Source organism: Ranitomeya imitator, chromosome 3 (genome assembly GCF_032444005.1).
Source record: "Ranitomeya imitator isolate aRanImi1 chromosome 3, aRanImi1.pri, whole genome shotgun sequence".
Lineage (NCBI taxonomy): Eukaryota > Metazoa > Chordata > Amphibia > Anura > Dendrobatidae > Ranitomeya > Ranitomeya imitator.
Window position 1 is genome coordinate 352,513,507 of NC_091284.1, and position 18,350 is coordinate 352,531,856.

The 18,350-nt window shown below is 43.3% G+C and overlaps 1 protein-coding gene across 1 annotated transcript in view; it reads right to left on the reverse strand.

The window, feature by feature from the left end:
- ZMYM4 (zinc finger MYM-type containing 4) overlaps positions 1-18,350 on the reverse strand; it is a 155,964-nt gene that overhangs the window by 60,507 nt on the left and 77,107 nt on the right. Inside the window, exon 6 of the mRNA XM_069756826.1 lies at positions 3,697-3,961. Coding sequence (XP_069612927.1) covers positions 3,697-3,961 — 265 coding nt within the window. The remainder of the gene's footprint in view (positions 1-3,696; positions 3,962-18,350) is intronic.

Here is an 18,350-nt window from a genome sequence, read left to right on the forward strand (position 1 = left end):
TGAGATACATAATGACAGACAGTCCTGATCTTCTCGAATATATTAGTGAGAAAAGAGGGTCAATGCAGAGCTTAACTGTGTAAAATTACAAACTCTTCTACCAGCTCCCCTGATTACTGAGTGTTAGTAATCACACTTATATCTGCTGTGCTCAAGCAACTTGTAATGCAGTGAAGTCAGGCTATCATGTTTCACACAAAAGTAGCTAGCCTCATCTGTGCTAATTCCGTGTGAAATGCACTGAGAGCGAGTATAAGTTGTGACACTGACACGGAGTTCTCATTTCTGTATAGACACTGTGTGAATAGGCGCACAACAGCAAAGCTGAAAGTGTTATGAGAGGAGAGCCGATAAAAGGGTTTGTAATGGGACACAGCAAAACTCGGCTGTGGTTGCCCCATCTCATAAGGATCTTATCTGAAAGGTGTTCCTCATCTGTACTTTCTAATCATTCAGGAGGTATCAGCAGGAGATCAGAGCTATTTTATTACATACAACACACCTGAGAAATCAGCCCTAAGCTATGGTGGGGGAGTGTTCTCTTTTCCTGTGAGTGTTGTTACCCAATTATGATTGGTCAACATCATACAGGGGAAAGAAATACAGGCCCCCAGTGAAAACGGTCTTAACCCCTTAACACACCCAAGGGTGGTTTGCATGTTAATGACCAGGCCAATTTTTACAATTCTGACCACTGTCCCTTTATGAGGTTATAACACTGGAACGCTTTCATGGATCCCGATGATTCTGACTCTGTTTTCTCGTGATATATTGTACTTTATGATAGTGGTAAAATTTCTTTGATATGACTTGCAATTTCTTTGATACGATTTGTGAAAAAAAAAATGGAAATTTGGCAAAAATGTAGAAAATTTCACAATTTTCCAACTTTGAATTTTCATGCCCTTAAATCACAGAGATATGTCACACAAAATACTTAATAAGTAACATTTCCCACATATCTACTTTACATCAGCACAATTTTGGAACCAAAATTTTTTTTTTTGATAGGAAGCTATAAGGGCTAAAATTTGACCAGCAATTTCTCATTTTTACAACACCAATTTTTTTTAAGGACCACATCACATATGAAGTCACTTTGAGGGGTCTATATGATAGAAAATACCAAAGTGTGACACTATTCTAAAAACTGCACCCCTCAAGATGCTCAAAACCACATTCATGAAGTTTATTAACCCTTTAGGTGCTTCACAGGAATTTTTTAAATGTTTAAAAAAATAAAAAAATGAACATTTAACCTTTTTTCACAAAAAATTTACTTCAGATCCAATTTGCTTAATTTTACCAATGGTATCAGGAGAAATTGGACCCCAAAAGTTGTTGTGCAATATGCCCTGAGTACGCGGATACCCCATATGTGGGGGTAAACCACTGTTTGGGCGCATAACAGAGCTCGGAAGGGAAGGAGCACCGTTTGACTTCTTCAATGCAGAATTGGCTGGAATTGAGATTGGATGCCATGTCGTGTTTGGAGAGCCCCTGATGTCCCTGAACCCCCCCCAATTCTAATTCCAACCATAACCCAAACCACACCCCTAACCCTAATCACAACCCTAACCACACCCCGAACCTTAATCCCAACCGTAAACGTAATCCCAACTCTAATCCAAACCCTAACTTTAGCCCCAACCCTAACGGGAAAATGGAAATAAATAATACTTTATTTTATTATTTTCCCTAACTAAGTGGGTGATAAAGGGGGTTTGATTTATTATTTATAGCGGGTTTTTATGTTTGGCAGCTGTCACACGCTAAAAGAAGCTTTTTACTGCAAAAAATTGTTTTTGCATCACCACATTTTGAGAGCATTTTTCCAGATTTTGGCCCACGGAGTCATGTGAGGTCTTGTTTTTTGCCATTTTCGGGCACATGACATTTTTTGATCGCTTTTTATTACGATTTTTGGGAGGCAGAATGAACAAAAACTAGCAATTCATGAATTTCTTTTGGGTGGGGTGTTTCTACCGATCCGCGTGTGGTAAAATTTATAAGGCATTTTTATTCTTCGGGTCAGTATGATGACAGCGATACCTCATTTATATAATTTTTTAATGTTTTGGCACTTTTATACAATAAAAACTATTTTATATAAAAAATAATTGTTTTTGCATCGCTCTCTATTCTGAGAGCTAAAACTTTTTAATTTTTTCGCTGATGACTGTATGACAGCTTGTTTTTTGCAGGAAAAGATGACGTTTTCAGCGGTACGAGGTTTATTTATATTCGTCTTTTTGATCGCGTTACTCCACATTTTGTTCGGCGGTATGAGGATAAAGCATTGTTTTTTGCCTTGTTTTTTATTTATTTTTTATGGTGTTCACTGAAGGGGTTTACTTGCTTTTTGTTTATTTACATAAAGAAATATATTTACTGGAACAATATTAATTTTTTTCTTCTTTAGGAATTTTTTATATATTGTTTTTACTTTTCACATTGTCCCAGGGTGGGACATCACTGTATAAAGGCTGATCTGACACTTTGCACAGCACGTTGTCAGATCAGCGATCTGACCGGAAGTGAAGGAGGCTTCTCACGTCCTGCTCTCAGCAGTCACTGAGAATCCACCTCCCTGCAGGACCCAGAAGAACCCCGCAGCCATCTTGGATCCGGGGGCCTGCAGGCAGGGAGAACCTCAGAACAACGCGATCACATCGCATTGTTTTGAGGGAAGCACTCAGGGAGCCCCCTCCCTGTGCAATGCTTCTGTATGCCACCGAATCTTGCTTGATCGCAGTGTTTTGGGGGTTAAAGTGCCGGGTGTCAGCTGTGAGAATCAGCTGACACCCGGCCACGCTCCCCCCGTGAGCGCGGCTGATCGCACGTGACTACTATTCCGTCCATGGGGATTAAGTCCCAGGTCACTTGGATGGAATAGTTTGTCGGATGGCAGAAAGGGGTTAAGACCCAATTATCCTAAAAAAAATATATATATTAAATCATTGAGTGTCAAATACTTTGATTGTTAATATCTCTGCAACTTGGGCTTCTTTCACACTTCAGTTGTTTGGCGTCAGTCTGCTCCGACATCGTGACGGATCGACGGATCCGTCACAATTGTTGAGAAAACTGTTCTAACGGATCCGGGTTTTTTTACGCATCCGTGTATCTGGGAAAAGTATCTACTTTTTGGAGGATGCTCAGTTGAAAAAGACGGTCGCACCGGATCCGTCGCCCATAGGCGGCCATTCTAGGAAATGGCGGACGAGACAGATCTGTCATGAACCGCCATTTCGGCTCAGACAAAAAACGTTGCAATGTCCGTCAATGTCTAGATGACGTTTGCCAATTTTCAACGGAGGTGTCACATGGCGGATGGAACGGACGACCATCCGCCACAATCCGTCGCTAATGCAAGTCTATGGGAAAATAGTAGATCCGCCAAAAAAAAAATGGCGGATCCGCTATTTGATGAATACGGTGGATTCAAACTGACGCTAAAAGACTGAAGTGTGAAAGAGGCCTTAGAGGCAAAATAAAAAAAATAAATAAGAGTTTTATTCTGCTCAGCAATAAGTATTACATCGTGTGTCCAGTTGAATCGGAAAAATATGGTGAAAGGTCCTTTTTAATGACATTACTGCCAAAATGAGAATCCTTTGTTTCCCTTTAACAGCAACTAAAAGTTTGTCAAAATGCAAATAACTTGGTGACATATTAATAACAATTGCAGCCTACTTTGAGCAGCTGGAGCAGGTTTTCTTGGAAGCAGCAGCTGGCCGGGGGACGGAAGGTACAGTGTAGCCAGTAAGGCAAAGGGTGGAGCAGAAGAGCTGGGTAGATCCCTTTCGCTGGTACGCAGTCTGTCCCTTCTGGAGAATTTTTTTGCAGCCTGAACAGGAGACTCTGACAGAGGGTGCAGGGACAGCAGGAACTGCTGGAACAGATTTGTTTGCCTCTGGGGAGGTCACGGGTGCCTGCACTCCACTGGAGAGCTGAGGAGCTATTGAAGAACACATGAATCAGCAAACTGGTTAGTTTGAAAGTGGCAATAATTTCTTATAAAATATGCAACAAAAGAGCAATGAAGGCCTGCGCTTAAGTCAATGCACAAATACAGTTGTGCTCAAAAGTTTACATACCCCGACAGAAATTTTGTTTTCTTGGCCTTTTTTCAGAGAATATGAATAATAACATGAAAACTTTTTCTCCACTCATGGTTAATGGTGGGGTGAAGCTATTTATTGTCAAATTACTGTTTTTTCTCTTTTTAAATCATATTGACAACCCAAAACATTCAAATGACCCTGATCAAAAATTTACATACCCCATTTCTTAATACCGTGTATTGCCCCCTCTAACATCAATGACAGCTTGAAGTCTTTTGTGGTAGTTGTGGATGAGGTTCTTTATTTTCTCAGATGGTAAAGCTGCCCACTCTTCTTGGCAAAAATAATAATAATCTTTATTTATATAGCGCCAACATATTCCGCAGCGCTTTACAGTTTAACAGTATCAAACACAACAGACATAAGTAACAACGTTAACAATACAATAATTAAAGCGAAATAAAAAAAAAAGCCTTCAGTTCCTGTAAATTCCTGGGCTGTTTAGCTGTTTTTCATATTGTAGGCGAGATACTTTGTGGCATTTGCAATCATCAGCCCGGAAGCTGCGAATGGGACGTACTTTGATGTTCCAACATGACAACATGTTCCAACATGACAACAATCAAAAACACAAGGCCAAGTCGACCTGTCATTGGCTACAGCACAACAAAGTGAAGATTCTGGAGTGGCCATCTCAGTCTCCTGACCTCAATATCATTGCGCCACTCTGGGGAGATCTCAAGTGCACAGTTCATGCTAGTCAGTCCAGGAATTTACAGGAACTGGAGGCTTGTTGCTAAGAGTGGGCAGCTTTACTATCTGAGAAAATAAAGAACCTCATCCACTAATACCACAAAAGGCTTCAAGCGGTCATTGATGTTAGAGGGGGCAATACATGGTATTAAGAAATGGGGTATATAAACTATTGTTATCTTTAACTTTAGGCATTTTAGAGATCATTTCATCTTCAACTTGCTTAACTCTTCACAATGACAGTAATTTTGACCAGGGTTGTCCAAACTTTTACATGCCACTGAAGCTGCACTGTTCAGGTGGATCACATATGTCATTTGTCTACAGTACGTTAGGTTTATTCACAAAAAACACTGCATAAATGTGGTGCTTCCTTTTTTGCACCCCCAGTGCCATCCATGGGTAAAAAGAAAAACACTGTAAAAACATTGCAAAAAAGCTTAAAGAATTGTCATGCTGCAGATTTTAAAAAACACTACAGTGCTAAAATTCAGTCAAAACAAAAAAAAAGCGGTGTACATGAGATTTCCAAATCTCATAGGTTTTGCGGATACTCAATGCAGCTTTTTCGTCTTCAGAAAATCATGCAGCAAAAAAAAATAAAAATGCAAAAATGAAAAAAAAGGGAAAAGAGCAGTGCTGTACTGGCTCTGCTCATGGCTTCCTTCTGGCCACAGCTGAAACAGCTGATCAGTGGGGGTGCCAAGTGTCAGATCCCCGCAAACCTGTTATTAAAGGGAATGTCTAGCTTTGGAATTTTTGGCAACCACGGCACCTTGCAAAATCCTAATAGTTTGTAACATACAGTTAGGATTCTGTTCCGTTTGCAGGTTACAGCAGGCATCACGTGATCGCAAGTATGCAATTTGTATTCTTGCAGTCACATGCCACCTAGATTCTCATATGCTTCTCTCAATGTACCATTGATAGGGCTCATTCAGACGTCAGTTTTTCACATATTGATGCCATCAGTGTTTTCATGGAAAGAACAAGCACTTTTAATCTAGGAGGCTGTTCATATGTCTGATTTTTTTTTCTTTTCTTAAGGACAGTGGTCTATGCAAAATCACAGACATGTCAGATATTGTTAGTCGGAGTGTCAAACCCAGAAATTAAAGTCTATGGATCAAATCATACAACACTCTAATGATACTCTGATCAAACTCAATGATGAAACTCAGTCTGTTTTTATCGCATATGAAAAAAGCCGACATCTGAATGAGCCCTTAGGATTCGGCCAACTGCAATACATATCCAAAATTCCACCCGGGTTGGAAAACCCCCTTTACTGATCTATCCAAAGGGTAAGTGCAGACGAACATATTTTCGGTCCTAGTGTGATCCGACAAAACATCGGATCGCACTCGGGCAAAACACCGATTGTATTGAAACTACAACACATATCCTAGCAAATGAGACATTATTGAAATAAGGCTCACTTGTCCTATAGTATGCTGCTCTCAGATTATATAGCAAAAATATGTTGACAGATTCAGTTACATACCATAGTATTGCAAGTACTGCAGTGTACAGTGAAAATTGCTGTCTGTTTCAAAGGTCTGGAAAATGGAACAACACGGCAACAAGGAAGGCCTCAGGCAGGCCCCCCGGTGTTATGGCGAGGCATCATTGCCCCACATTCATATGACAGGGTGAGAGATGATGAGAGTTGTTACACGCCAACACAAACACACATTCCACTTAAATGCCATTGTGGATGATTCACAGTGGCACTTAAACAGCCATGACTTGAGCGCAGTTCTGGCTGCAGTGGTTATTAAATAGCCAGGTTCTTTGTCTATAGTCAGTATCCACCACCACGTGTGGCAAAAGCTCCACCATTAATCAGCCCCATATGATTTTGGTTTATTTATGAAAATATAAAATATGCAACTTGCCTCTTCAGAGAAAAAGAGGACTCTATAGCGCCACCTGTTGGAAGTAGCGATCCTACAAGCCACAATCAATCCTTTAACGAGTCGTGCAATATGACTTAGGATAAAAGCCAAATCAGTATCTCAATTCGCAGACACTGTGTTTCAGGCTGTTGGCCCTCGTCAGTGCGAAGCATGAGAACTGATTTGGCTAGGTGAGAGGGTCTAAGGGGTATCGTTTCTCCTTATGGAGAGTGACATACCAGCTCTGGCTTGTCAAGGTAAGGAGGCTTATTCGCCGTGCAATGGAAATATAAAAAAAAATTCTATATTTTCAAACTTAACATTTTAGAAAGATAGAAGGGTTAAAAGTTTATCAGCAATTTTTCATGTTTCCAACATTTACAAAACCAATTATTTTTAAGGACCACCTCACATTTGAAGCGACTCTGAGGGGCCTATATGACAGAAAATACCCAAAAGTGACACCACTCTAAAAACTGCACCCTCAAAGTGTTCAAAAACCACATTCAAGAAGTTTGTTAACCCTTCGGGAGTTTCACATGAATTAAAGCAATATGGAAGAAAAAAAAATGACAAGACAAAAATGTTCATTTATCCCACAATTTGCATTTTTACAAGGCTAACAGGAGAATGTGGATCACACAATTTGCTGTGCACTTCCTCCTGAGTATGCAGATACCCCATATGTATATGTACTGTTTGGACGCACGGCAGGGCTTGGAAGGGAAGGAGCACCATTTGTAGTGCAAAACTGGCTGAAAGAGATAGCTGATGCCATGTCGCGTTTGCAGAGGCCCTGATGTGACTAAACCCCCTCAAGTGACCCCGTTTTGGAAACTATACCCCTCAAGACGCCGAGTGGTGACTGAACCCACGCCGGCACCGCACCTGTGACTGAAACCAAATGCTTTTGGGGACAATAAAAGTTCATTTTCTCACCACAACATTCGGCTAAGTCCAGGCTTAATAACAATATTAACCTAAAGAATAATCCCATATCTGTAGGTTAATAGCGTTTTTGCTGGTGACCGATTCCCTTTAAATCATCAGTATGGTATATAAACAAGCGGTCTTCACGAGAACCTACTTTGATCCCTTAATACCCAGCAGTCTTACAGCTAGTGGTTAAATGACAAAAGAAGGAAAAGAGGGCACCCCTGCCTGGTTCCTCTCCCTTGGTTTTCGGAGATGGATACAAGACTACAATCCATCTTCTATCTAAAGCCTGGACCAAAGCCAAATTGTCAAAGGGCTTTCTCAAGGTTAGACCACTCGACCGAATCAAATGGCTTAGCATCATCCAGAGGTGACTATGCCAAATCTTACTGTCCTTTCCAACCCAACTGTGCTTTCCTTATATTATCAGATCTAGACCAACCCGGAATAAATTTGCACTGGTCCAGGTGAATAGTTTTGTGATTTTAGTTAGTCTGTTCACTAGCATTTTGGTCAATACTTTATAATCTAATCCAAAAAGAGGATTTTTTTTATGTATAGGAGATGGTAGATCTCTAACATCCAGGTCCCCTTCTTTGACGCAACTAAGGAACTGAGCCATCAAACGTAACTCGATTTGCAAATTTGGAAAGATGTGGAGTCCCTGGTTGGAAACTCCAGAGCTTCCCACAAATCTTCTAATTAGAAACCCAATATTTACGATGCTATCCCTTGATTGTTAAGTCCTCTTTTTTTCCTTCTCCAGACGTTGACCAACATTATACTCTGTTTATTACAGAACTGCTCTTACAACGAAAATGATCTTTTCTGGAATGTTGGGATTTAGGTTTGGGGTGGGTTAGGGAATTGAAGTGGTAATACTTTGTCTATGTTTTATACTACGGAATTATTTTTTCATTCATGTTATTTTATAGATGAAAATTCTGTATTTGGATTTTTTCAATAAAAATGGTTTGATTAAAAAAAAAAAGGAAACTAGCTGTGTTATTCATCTAGAATCTGTTTCTAACTGCTTAAATAAACCTCTTAAATGCCGCTGTCAATCACTGATACTGGCATTTAATGCATGAGAACCAGAGAGGCGTCTCCTTCCACAAGCCCAATGGTCTCCCCTTGATGCAATTGCGCAGTGCTGATGGGTTGCTATTGCAGCTGAGGGTCTGCTAAAGACTCCTGTGCCTCCATTACAGTACCACTATGAAGACTAGCCAGTGGTTTACTTTCATAGGAGACTGATTTTCAGTTGATCGCAAGTTCAAGTCCCCTTAGGGGACTGAAAAAATAAAGTAAAAGAAAAAAATGTTTTTAAAAACATAAGAAAAATTTATAAACTTTATCCTTTTTTCAAATTAAGGGCTCATACTCATTTGCGAGAAAAATGGACGAGTGCATTCAGATAAAAAAAATCAGATTGCACTCTGACCAATGTTAAGGGTATGTGCACACGTCCGGATTTTTAGCGTTTTTTTTGCGGAATTTCGCTATAAAAACGCTATAAATCCGCTAAAAAACGCTAACATTATGCATCCTATCTTTTAGAATGCATTCCGCATTTTTTGTGCATATGTTAGCGTTTTTTCCCGCAAAAAAAACGCATTCCGCAAAAAGAACGGACATGCTCATTCTTTTTGCGGATTTTTTGCGGATTCCATAGCAAAATTGACATTCAGAAAAAGAAAAAAAAACCGCAAAAAATCCGGAAAAAATCGCGCAAAAAACGCGCAAATTCCGCGCGAAAAAAAAACGCGAATTTCTGGCAGATTTCTCAGGATTTTGTCAGGAAAAAAACCTGACGTGTGCACATACCCTAAATCTATGAGTACCTCTTCCTCATCTGCAATGATTTTCTCAGCTCAGATCGGGCTGAGGAAAAAAAAAAAAAAAAAAAAATCAGAGAATGAGGCGATGATTGTCCTCGTATCTCGGATGAGACTCGCCGATGCAAGTCAATGGGTGTGACATAAAAAAAAAAAAAAAACGCACAACACTCGGACCGTAGGAGTGTCAGATTTTTTATTTTATTTTTTTTTTACACATCCATGTCCTTGAAATCCCGACATTTCGTCTGCCGTGTACAGTAAAACCACAGTATAACTGGACAGAATAGCAATATCTATATATATTATATACACTCATAAAAATAAAGGGAACACTTAAACAACTGAATATAACTTATTAAATCAAGCTTCTGTGAAACCAAACTGTCCACTTAGAAAGCAACACTGATGGAAATTATTGGCAATTATCAAGACACTCAATAAAGGAGTAGTTCTGCAGGTGGGGACCACAGACCACATCTCAGTACCAATGCTTCCTGGCTGATGTTTTGGTCACTTTTGAATGATGGTTGTGCTTTCACACTCGTGGTAGCATGAGACAGACTCTACAACCCACACAAGTGGCTCAGGTAGTGCAGCACATCCAGGATGGCACATCCCACATACTGGGTAAAGGGGCTAATTCATATTCAATGAAAATGTATCAATCTGCTTTGTAATTTTGATATCTGTCTGAAGTTTGTGTCAGACTGTAATACATTTTTGATATATGCCTTAATAAAAAAGTACTTGATTTAAAAAAAAAAAAAAGGGAGGACCCTCTGAAAAAAGAGGCCACTGGCACGATTAAGGGTAAACGGACATCTTACATCAGCCTTTGAACTGGGGTGAAGTACACGACAGGGTTGTCCTCTGTCTCCCCAACTGTTCGCATTAGCCACAGCCTTCTAGCTGTGATTATCACCACCCTGGAGCAGCTGGATTTTGCAGGGGAAAATTGCGTTTTAGGCTACTTTCACACTAGCGTTAACTGCAATCCGTCACAATGCGTCGTTTTGCAGAAAAAACGCATCCTGCAAAAGTGCTTGCAGGATGCGTTTTTTCCCCATAGACTTGTATTGACGACGCATTGCGACGGATTGCCACACGTCAAATCCGTCGTGCGACGGATTCGTCGTGCTTTGGCGGACCGTCGGGAGCAAAAGACGCTACATGTAACGTTTTTTTCTCCTGACGGACCGCTTTTTCCGACCGCGCATGCCACCTCACAATGGGGCAGCGGATGCGCAGGAGAAATGCATCCGCTGCACCCGTTGTGCAGTGCGTTAAACGCTAGCGTCGGAATCTCTGCCCGACGCATTGCGACGGGGAGATTCCGACGCTAGTGTGAAAGTAGCCTTATGCTGACGATGTGCTACTGTTTTTGGCAGAAGCCTCCAAAACATTACCTGTAGCTACGGAGACAATTGAGAAGTTTGGGAAATATTTGGGTTTGGTGATTAATTGGACTAAGTCGGTATTGCTTACAATGGATAACGGGAGTATTAATCTATCTCTCTATACTGATTCAGGAGTACAAGTGGTCACTGAATTGAAATATCTAGGTATTAAAGGGAACCTGTTACCACCCCCCCCCCCCCCCCCCCCCGCCGTTTTTATCTAAAAGAGCCATCTTGTGCAGCACTAATGCTGCATTCTGACAAGGTGGCTCTTTTAGTTTGGGTCCCTGCAAACGCTGCAATAATCGCTTTTATAATGTACCCCTCATACCTCGAATTAGACCTGGGGGCACGTCTTTCCCCCCTAACACAGACGCACCACAGCCGTCACTCAAGGCCTCTGCGCGCCGGGCGCTGCCTCCTCTCCCTTCATTAGCGTCCCCGGCGCATGCGCTGTTGGTTCGAAAGGCAGAGCAACGGTGCACGACCAATAAAAAAAAAATAACAGCGCAGGCGCCGGGGACACTACTGAAGGAATAGGAGGCCTGAGTACGCTTATACTCTATATGCAGAGGGGAACCACTGTTTGGGCGCAAGGCAGAGCTCGGAAGGGAAGGAGCACCATTTGACTTTTTCAACGCAAAGTTGGCTGGAATTGAGATCGGACGCCATGTCGCGTTTGGAGAGCCACTGACGTGCCTAAACAGTGGAAACCCCCCACAAGTGACACCATTTTGGAAACTAGACCCCCCCCCCAAGGAATTTATCTAGATGTGTGGTGAGAACTTTGAACCCCCAAGGGCTTCACAGAAGTTTATAACGTAGAGCCGTAAAATTAAAAAATCATATTTTTTTCCACAAAAATGATCTTTTCACCCCGAATTTTAAATTTCCCAAGGGTAACATGACCCCAAAAGTTCTTCTGCAATTTGTCCTAAGTACGCGGATACCCCATATGTGGGAGAAAACTACTGTATGGGGACACGTTGGGGCTCGGAAGGAAAGTAGTGACGTTTTGCAATGCAGACTTTGATGGAATGGTCTATGAGCGTCATGTCGCGTTTGGAGAGACCCTGATGTGCCTAAACAGTGGAACCCCCCACAAGTGACCCTATTTTGGAAATTACACCCCCCAAGGAACTTATCTAGATGTGTGGTGAGAACTTTGAACCAACCCAGGTATTTTACTAAAGTTTATAACGCCCGGGCGTGAAAAAAAAAAAAAAATAGAATTATTCTTACCGTTAATTCGGTTTCTAGGAACCTTCCACGACAGCGGTACTGGAGGATGTCTCCCCACCTAATGGGGGACAGGAAACACAAAGAGGTTAAATACCCTCCCCTTCCTGCCATCTCCAGTGTTTTTTCTGGACACAGTAGTATGTATAGTTACCACTTAAGTGCAGGAATCATCCAATAAAATCATCAGATAGGGAGGGAAATTAGTGCTGTCGTGGAAGGTTCCTAGAAACCGAATTAACGGTAAGAATAATTCTATTTTCTCCAGTCACCTTCCACGACAGCGGTACTGGAGTAGTACCAACAAATAATTTCTAGGGGGGGACAACCGCCTGCAGAACTGTTCTGCCGAAAGTTAAATCCCGGTTGAAATCAAGCCTGTAGTGCCTGGTGAACGTATGTACTGATGACCAGGTGGCAGCTCTGCAAATCTGCTCCGTAGAAGCGTCACCCCTCTCTGCCCATGATGTTGACACCGACCGTGTAGAATGGACCTTCAGTGATGGAGGAGGTGGTAGATTCTGGGATGAGTATGCCAGAGATATGGCTTGTTTAATCCAGTTGGCGATAGTATTTTTCGTAGCCTTTCTGCCTTTGTTCTTCCCGGAGAGTTGAATGAAGAGATTTTGGTCAATCCTCCAACTCTCTGTTTGTGAAAGATAATGTAACACCACTCTGCGGACATCCAGAGTGTGGAAGGACTCTTCCTTCACATTAGAAGGATCTGGGTAGAACGAGGGCAACACTATGTCCTGACCTCTATGAAAGTCTGATGTTACTTTAGGTAGGAAGGTAGGATCTAGACGCAGGATTATACCATCAGATGTTACCCTTAAGTAAGGCTCTTGTATGGATAGGGCATGCAGTTCTCCTATCCGTCTGGCCGAGGTAATAGCCACTAAAAAGACCGTTTTTAGGGTAAGAACCTTTAATGAAATATGAGATAAAGGCTCAAAAGGATCTCGAGTTAGACTCTTAAGGACCAGATTAAGGTCCCAAGGAGGAGTATTGTTGAGAACTCTGGGACGGATTCTAGTTGCTGAAGTAACAAAGCGCCTGATCCACCGATGTTTGGCTAGATCCTGATCGAAATAGGAGCTAAGTGCTGAAATTTGTACCTTTAAGGTGTTAGGCTTAAGACCCAACTCTAGACCCTTTTGCAAGAAGTCCAGAATTTTGGCAATATTTGGATGAAATGGATCAGGAATGTCTGGAAGATACCACGATGAAAACCTCTTCCAGATTTTGGCATAAATGGCATTTGTTATGGGTTTTCTATTGTTCTGGAGAGTATGAATTACTCCATCTGAGAGACCTCTTGCCTTTAGTATCTCGGCCTCAGAAGCCATGCTGAAAGATTCAATCTGTGAAGGTTTGGATGCAGCAATGGACCCTGACGAAGAAGATTTTCCTTCTGAGGTAGACACACTGGACCTTCCTGGGCCATGTCTAACAGGGCGCTGTACCAACTCCTCCCTGGCCATGTTGGCGCTATCAAAATCGCCGTAACTCGTTCCGATCGAATCTTCTGTAGAGTTTTCAATATTAATGGGATCGGAGGGAATGCATAAACAAGGTCGAACCTCCATGGGTGAGAGAACGCATCCATGCCCAGTGCTCCGTCTGTCATATTTAAGGAGAAATAAGTTCACAGCTTGGCATTCTGACTGTTGGCAAAAAGGTCCACCTCTGGGATCCCCCATCTGGAAATCAGGGAGAGAAAGACCTCCTGGTCCAGACACCATTCTCCTGGATGCACATCCCTTCTGCTCAAGAAATCTGCTTGGGTATTGGCTGACCCCTTCAGGTGAATTGCTGAGATAGAGAGAACGTGTCTCTCTGCCCAGAAAAAAATGTTTGAGGCTAAGGTCTTTAGTTTCCTGAATCTTGTGCCTCCTTGATGACGAAGGTATGCTACCGTGGTCATGTTGTCGGAATATATTCTGACATGGTGTCCTTGAACAAGGGAGGATGCAGCTCTTAATGCTTCTTCTACTGCTTTCAGTTCTCTGAAGTTTGAAGAGCTTGCTCTGATGTCTGGGCCCCAGGTGCCCTGGAAATGGGTTCCCTCGACTATAGCTCCCCATCCCCTTTGACTGGCATCCGATGTTAGTGTCTTTAGTGGGATCTGATCCCAACTGACCCCCTTTTGGAGGTTTCGAACCCGTAGCCACCATGCCAGGGATGCCTTGACATGATTGGGAAGGCAAACTCTCTTGGAGAGAGAACTCTGCTGACCGTCCCAGGATGATAGGACATGGGTTTGGAGGATTCTCGTGTGGGCTTGTGCCCAAGGTACCATCTGGATACAAGATGTTAGAGATCCCAGCACAGACATGGAATGTCGTAGAGTAGAAGCCTTCAGGGTTCTGAATGCCGTTATCTTCTGTACCAGATCGAGTTGACGTTCTCTGGGCAGAAAGGATCTCCTCGCCTCCGAGTCCAGAAGGACTCCTAGGAACTTCTTCCTCCTGGAGGGATGAAGGTCCGATTTTTCTAGATTTGGGATCCAACCCAATGATTTTAGGATTTCTAGAGACCTTGTTAAGTCGGCACTGAGGCGGGAGACTGAGGGAGCGACAATGAGAAGATCGTCTAGATAGGGTACTATACAGATCCCCTGAAGACGGATGAATATAATGGCTTCTGTCATGATTTTTGTAAAGACTCTGGGTGCTGAGGCGATTCCGAAGGGAAGGGAGTTGAACTGATAGTGTACTATCTCCCGATCCTGAGATATTGCAAATCTTAGGAACTTCCGGAATTCTGGATGGATTGGGACGTGGTAATAAGCGTCCCTCAGATCTACTGTAGCCATCGCCCAGTCCTGACCTATCAGAGGGATCGCTGTCTTGACCGACTCCATCTTGAACCTCCTGTAGGTTATTACTTGATTCAGGGGCTTCAAGTTGATTATTATTCGGTGCTTCCCCGAAGGCTTCTTGATCAGAAACAGATGGGAATAGTGTCCTCTGCCAATTTCTTGCTGAGGTACTGGGGAAATTACTCCTTCCTGGAGTAAGTTCTGTAGGCCGGAAAGGAATGCGCCCTGAGGGCTGAGACTCTGTAATGAGGTTATCCTCATGTGATGAGGGGGAGGGCTCTCGAACTCTAATTTTAGTCCATTCTGAATAGTGTCGAGTACCCACTGGTTCGACGAAATGGACCTCCACTGATTGATAAAGTTCGAGAGACGCCCCCCAACGCCCTGGGCGTAGTCACAGCTTTTCTGGGGTCTGCTGGGACTGGGGAACCAGGATGTTCCTACCTTTCCCCCCTTTAGGATAGCTCCAGCGTCCTGATTTGCCTTTCCCTTTGAATTCCCGTTTCTTCGGATTTCTCTGTTCCGGAAGCGCTTTCTTTTTGTCCGTTGCTTTATCCAGAATATCATCCAGGGCCTGCCCGAACAGATAGCGGCCCTGAAAGGGAATGGCACATAGTTTTGTTTTGGACGTTATATCCCCACTCCAAGACTTGAGCCATAGAGCTCTTCTGGCTGAGTTAGAGAGAACTGCTGATTTGGCAGCCACTCTTACGGACTCTGCCGAAGCATCGGCCAGGAAGCCCGTAGCTTTCTGGAGAAGCGGGAGAGAATCTAAGATTATTTCCCTAGATGTTCCCTGGGTAAGGTGGTCTTCCAGCGTGCGGAGCCAACGAAATAGGGATCTAGCCACGCAGGTGGACACAATGTTTGTTTTAAGGAGATTGGTAGAAGTCTCCCACGATCTTCTTAGTAAACTCCATTTTGCGGTCCATAGGGTCTCTGAGTTGGGAAGAATCCTCGAAAGGGAGGGTATCCCACAGAGAGACATCTCCATCGAGAGAAAAACGATTTTTAAGTTCAGAGGGAACAGAAAGACCTTTTTCAGGTGATTCCCATTCATGAAGGATGAGACTCTGTACATTCTCATGTATAGGGAACCCTTTTAATTTTTTAGGTTTCAAGCCAAGAACATCTCATCCTGCACCGATGGCTTCTCCTCCTCCTCCTCAACACCCATTGTCCCCCTGACCATACTGATTAACTCCTGTATGTCCTCTGAGGAAAAATAATATTTTTTACTCTCCTCTCTGGGGGTGGAAGTGGAGCCCTCATTCTCCCACAAATCCTCCGAGCCGGAGGAATGAACTTCACCAGAATCTGAATCAGAAGTAACCGCCGTCGTCTTCCTTTTTTTAGGAGGAGGTGGCGGAGGTAACAGAGACTGGGAAAGGGCCGATACCGAGGATTGCACTTCCTGTTTAATGAGGGATTTAATGCTCTCAAACAAGGATGGCTGTTCTGAGCGAATTATTTCATCGGTGCAGGGCTGGCATAGTCTCTTCTTGTAAGAAGAAGGTAGTTTTGATGCACAAACACCACATTTACGATCTTCCGATTTTGTCTTGGAAGATCTGTCCTTCCTAGGGGCAGAGGCCTTGTCTCCCTAAAAAAGAGAGAGAAGGGGACTAAGTATATGGCACCCTAAGGAATACAGGGATAAAGGGACCTTAACCCACTACTCACAGTAGGAGGGAGGACGCAGGGCTCGGCAGAAGCAGAGATAGATCTGTCACCCTCCATGGTCAGTCAGCACTGTAGTCCAGTCAGTCAGACAGGGGGCCTTACCTGGAGGTGACTACCAGGGTTAAATACCGTGGAAGTTGCGTCCCATGTTGTGCTCCTCCTCCCGGTCCCAGGCGTAGGGGAAAGACCGCTATGCCGCCAACAGAAACTGCCGTCCGACGCGCGTGTGTTCCACCGCTGGAACGCACATGCCGAGAACCGGAAGTTCGGGTACTTCCGGTTCGCGCGTCCACTGCGGCCATGAGGAGAGGAGGAAATGCCGGGGAGCCGCGCGGGGACCCCGGCCACACCATACCGCTCCGCTTTACTCCCGAAGGAGCGCGGGAGGAGCGGAGAAAGGGTCCCGAGTCCGCACCATGTGGGGAGATGGGAGCAGCGCCGCAGGGAGGAGACGCATCCCGACCCAGGCTGCCCGGCTAGGTAAGACCTGAGTGCTCCGATCGCCGGCCACGGCAGCACTACCGCAGGACCTCTTCATGCCCCAATAGGGGACAGGAAAAACACTGGAGATGGCAGGAAGGGAAGGGTATTTAACCTCTTTGTGTTTCCTGTCCCCCATTAGGGCGGGGAGACATCCTCCAGTACCGCTGTCGTGGAAGGTGACTGGAGAAAATCACATTTTTTCCACAAACATGATCTTTTAGTCCCCAATCTTTTCATTTTCCCAAGGGTAACAGGACAAATTGGACCCCAAAAGTTGTTGTGCAATTTGTCCTGAGTTCGGTGATCCCCCAAATGTGGGGGTAAACCACTATTTGGGCGCACTGGAGAGCTCGGAAGGGAAGGAGCGCTATTTGACTTTTTCAAAGCAGAATTGGCTGAAATTGAGATCGGACGCCATGTCGCGTTTGGAGACCGCCTGATGTGCCTAAACAGCGGAAACCCCCAATTCTAACTCCAACCCTAACCCCAACATGCCCCTAACCCTAATCCCAACCCTACCCCTAACGGGAAAATGGAAATACCCTTTTTTTTTTTTTTTTTTATTATTTTCCATTAACCAAGGGGGTGATGAAGGATGGTTTGATTTACAATTTATAGCTGGTTTTTATAGCAGGTTTTTATGATTGGCAGCTGTCACACACTGAAAGACGCTTTTTATTGCAAAAAATAATTTTTGCATCATCACATTTTGAGAGCTGTAATTTTTCCAGATTTTGGCCCACAGAGTCATGTGCGGTCTTGTTTTTTGTGGGACGAGTTGACGTTTTTATTGGTACCATATTCAGGCACATGACATTTTTTGATCGTTATTTATTCCGACATTTGTGAGGCAGAATGAACAAATACCAGCAATTCCTGAATTTCTTTTGAGGGGGGGGGACGTTTATACCGTTCCGCATCTGGTAAAATTGATAAAGTAGTTTTATTCTTCGGGTCAGTACGTTGAAAGCGATACCTCATATCATTTTTTTTTATGTTTTGGCGCTTTTATACAATAATTAATACAAATTATTTTATATAAAAAATAATTATTTTTGCATCGCTTTATTCTAAGAGCTATTAACTTTTTTATTTTTCTGGCGATGGAGCTATATGGCGGCTTGTTTTTTGCGGGACAAGATGATGTTTTCAGTGGTACCACATTTATTCATATCAGTCTTTATGATCGCGTGCTATTCCACTTTTTGTTTGTTTTGTTTGCCTTTTTT